The sequence below is a fragment of the Pocillopora damicornis genome, chromosome 5, assembly GCF_964200805.1.
Source record: "Pocillopora damicornis chromosome 5, jaPocDami1.2, whole genome shotgun sequence".
Taxonomy (NCBI): domain Eukaryota; kingdom Metazoa; phylum Cnidaria; class Anthozoa; order Scleractinia; family Pocilloporidae; genus Pocillopora; species Pocillopora damicornis.
The window spans coordinates 7,773,903-7,777,394 of NC_142674.1; the positions used below are offsets into that span (position 1 = coordinate 7,773,903).

The 3,492-nt window shown below is 36.9% G+C and overlaps 1 protein-coding gene across 1 annotated transcript; it reads left to right on the plus strand.

Moving 5' to 3' along the window:
• The first annotated feature begins 650 nt into the window (after positions 1-650).
• LOC149044955 (uncharacterized) lies at positions 651-2,525 on the plus strand. Its single transcript, XM_089207350.1, has 3 exons — positions 651-846; positions 1,211-1,615; positions 1,853-2,525. The coding sequence occupies exons 1-3, from the start codon at positions 718-720 to the stop codon at positions 2,207-2,209; spliced, it is 891 nt and encodes a 296-aa protein (XP_089063476.1). The 5' UTR covers positions 651-717; the 3' UTR covers positions 2,210-2,525.
• Positions 2,526-3,492: the final 967 nt, after the last annotated feature.

Here is a 3,492-nt window from a genome sequence, read left to right on the forward strand (position 1 = left end):
GAAACTTGTGTAAAAATTGGTTTTGCCAAAATTTCTCTCGCTACCAAAAAATTCTGAGTTTCCCAAAACTCAGGAGAGGAAAGGGGGGGGGGGGTGGCAGCCCCCAGCTCCCCCGGCCCGTACGCTCATGGGTGCTATCACCTGTTTCTTCAATCAAACACATAATAGTTTCAGTTAAATTTTATATCATTGAGACGGGTCTGTAATTTGTACCATCATTAACTGTCGACAGATTTTGAACACACCACCTCATGATAAGTTTGAGTCTAACATGCGGTATTTAAAAATTATTTTAGAATGGATCCAATAACATAAATACCGAAATCGAGCTAAAGACAAATGAACATTATATCACAGACTATATCGAACTTTCCTTCTCAATATTTCTCTTTTGATCAGAGTAGGGAGATTTTGTGGCCCAGATTTTTCTGTGTAATTTCTCTGAATCTGAGTGAAACATTGGTCTGTTGGTCAGTACGTGCTTCATTAGTGAACTGATAAGGATATCACAGCCAAGTTGTTTACCCGTTGTGTGGGTTCGAGTAGCTTCAGACATCCTTATTACTTAGCTCCAGCGCTCTTTAATTAAGGTTGTTACTTTAACATGATAACTAACAGTTTGCATTTAATGACATTCGGTAGGATATAAATAGGCACGTACATAAGGAGATATTTTACAGCGACCACAAAGCATTCGCGCGAAACAACCATCGAAGTATGGGAAAGCTTCTGATTCTCGCTGCTTTGTCATTTTTCTCATCCAAAACAGGAGTAAGTTCCATGGGAACAACCACCAGTCCTCAACAACAGAATCCACAAACTGGCGCTGACAAAGACCCATGTGAGGTACTCTTGAGCATGCTTTATCCACGATTATTTACTACAAAATCGCATGTACTTTAGGTACTTTATGTATTTGTCATACTTCAGTTTACCACTCATGTCTGCCAAGCTAAGTGCAAAAAAAATCCCTCATCAATCATTAGTTTTGAAAGACAAAGTAGAACATTGCTGCAAAGAGTTTTCTTTAAGGGATATCTCTACAACGTTATGAGATATTTCAAGTTTGCGAGCTGTTTCTTCTAAAACAAAGCTAAATTCTCAACGTGATTAGTTTCTAAAGGAACCACTATGCTACTTGGGCAGACAAGTAAATATCAATAAACATCAAATACGTTCATCCAGTCACTATATGTTTTTTCTTTCTCAGAAATCCGTTTTTGCTCACGGATTTTCTGGAATTCCGGGATCAAATGGCATACCGGGAATGCCGGGAATTCCTGGCGCCCCAGGGCCGCAAGGACAGCAAGGAAAAGATGGAGCTAAGGGGGAACCTGGTGTCAAGGGACCGAGAGGTATGACGGGAACAAGAGGATTAAAAGGAAATCCAGGGTCACTGGGTAAAAATGGTGCACCTGGAATGATGGGAATAAAAGGAGATAAAGGTCGTGAAGGGTCACGTGGCAGCAGTGGACCGCCAGGAATCAAGGGTGTGAAAGGAGAGCAGGGATCTAAAGGAGAGAAAGGAGAAATCGTGAATAGTGCAGTGTCACAGAGCAACTGGAAACAGTGTGTGTGGAAAAATGATGATGGTAGAGATAGTGGAAAGATTAAGGTACAGAAATATCTAGAAAATGCGATGAAAAATAAAATTGAGTGTTAGAGCCAATTTTTCATGACCATCTCTGAAAGAGACTTTGAGAAATGCCGCCAAACTAAAAATATCAATTCACAATTCTGTGCATTCTTGCAGACAGGAAAAGTACAAGGTTATCATCAAATTTTTTCCTTTACCACTCTTGTAAAATATTTTTAATTGTACTAAGACTGTATTCATGGCATTTTTTTATAGGATTGCTCATTCAACAAGCTGCAGTCTGATACAGCTATTAAAGTCTCATTCCAGGGAAATATGAGAGTCGAAGGCACTTCAGCTAGATGCAACCGGTGGTTCTTCAAGTTTAATGGAAATGAATGCAGTGGACCAATGACAATTGAGGCTGTTGTGTACAACGCCTGGGCATCTGGGAGTCCTGAGCTGCTTCATCACAGATCATTTGAGGGATACTGTGAAAACATTTCACAGGGCAGGGTTACTGTGGAGTTATGGGTAGGAAAGTGTCCCAGTAATATACTGGGTAATGCTAACACTGGATGGAACTCAGTATCCCGGATAATGATAGAAGAAGTCTCTAGAGCCCAGTCCTAATCAGTCCTGTCGTCTTCACCAAAGGACTGGAGTAGAATATTCTCTTTTTTTTTCATCCATTTTTTAGATGTCATATTTTTCATAACACACAAAAATTGAAGTTACTGTTTGTCATAAGTACTTTTTTGCCCCGATAGTGTTATGAGGATTCCTTTGTTCCAATTTAAACCTTCTGCTTCTTTCCAATTACATGTACTTTTCTAGGTAGTTTTTATTTTATGCTATGTACCGGTAGATACCTTCGTCTCCTCCTTAAAGTTTTTTACTGAATTGTTTTAAGTTTCTCTCTTTATTACAATAAAACTGTTTGACATGCGTTAGTCCACAAAATCTTTAATCATTAGTGATACAACTGTATGTGCTTCTTAGTATTTTTGGTTACATTACAAACCAGATATGATCTTTCAATTTTTTCATTATTTCTATCATCTTTTTCTCAGTATCTTGAAAAATTGTTTTGAAACCTTTTTAAACATTAAATGAAGATAAAAAGATTTCTTGTGTGATCACAAACTGAGAAAAATATTTACCATAGAATCTCAAAACTCACTCAATATTTTTCAATTAGATTGTAGACACCAGTCTCTTTTCATGGAAATATATTTTCTCCATAAGAATTCATGACTATAATATAAAATCCCTTTGTTTAAACTCTTTGTACTGTCCTATACTTGATTTCATTCATCAATTCTGAATCAAATTAGGTAGTTTAATAAAACATATTATTCCCATTTTCCTTTTTAATCCTTACTCATTCCCAGTCCTTAGTCACTTTTTGTAACATAGGGCAGAGGAGAATTCAGTTGGAAGCTGATTGTGTACTTCATGAATGACAACTTGAAATAAGCTACATTTGACAGAATCAAAACTTTTTCATAACAAGTTTGCCCCCTTTTGATCTGGGTTTTCATGCCTGTAAGTGGAAAAAATTTGGCTAACAAAGAGCTTCACCTAAAAGGGGCAGCTCTAGTTAATTATTGACAGTCAGTGAAACCTACCATCAATTCCAAAAAGCGATAAATTGGAAAAAAAGAAATTTCTCTTCATAATTCCACTGCAACATTCAGCAAGCAAGTAGTAAGAATACTTTAACTTATCAGACACAAGATACAAGTCTTAATCCTCTGGGCTTTATAACAAATCTTATATATAGCAGCTAGGGAGAATAAAAAAACAAATCTTGAGAATAAAGAGTCGAGTTTGTAGACTGCAAACGAACAAATATAACTCAGCTCATCTTTCAGAATTAAAATTAGAAAGGAAGCTTTTCTGAAATGTAGCTA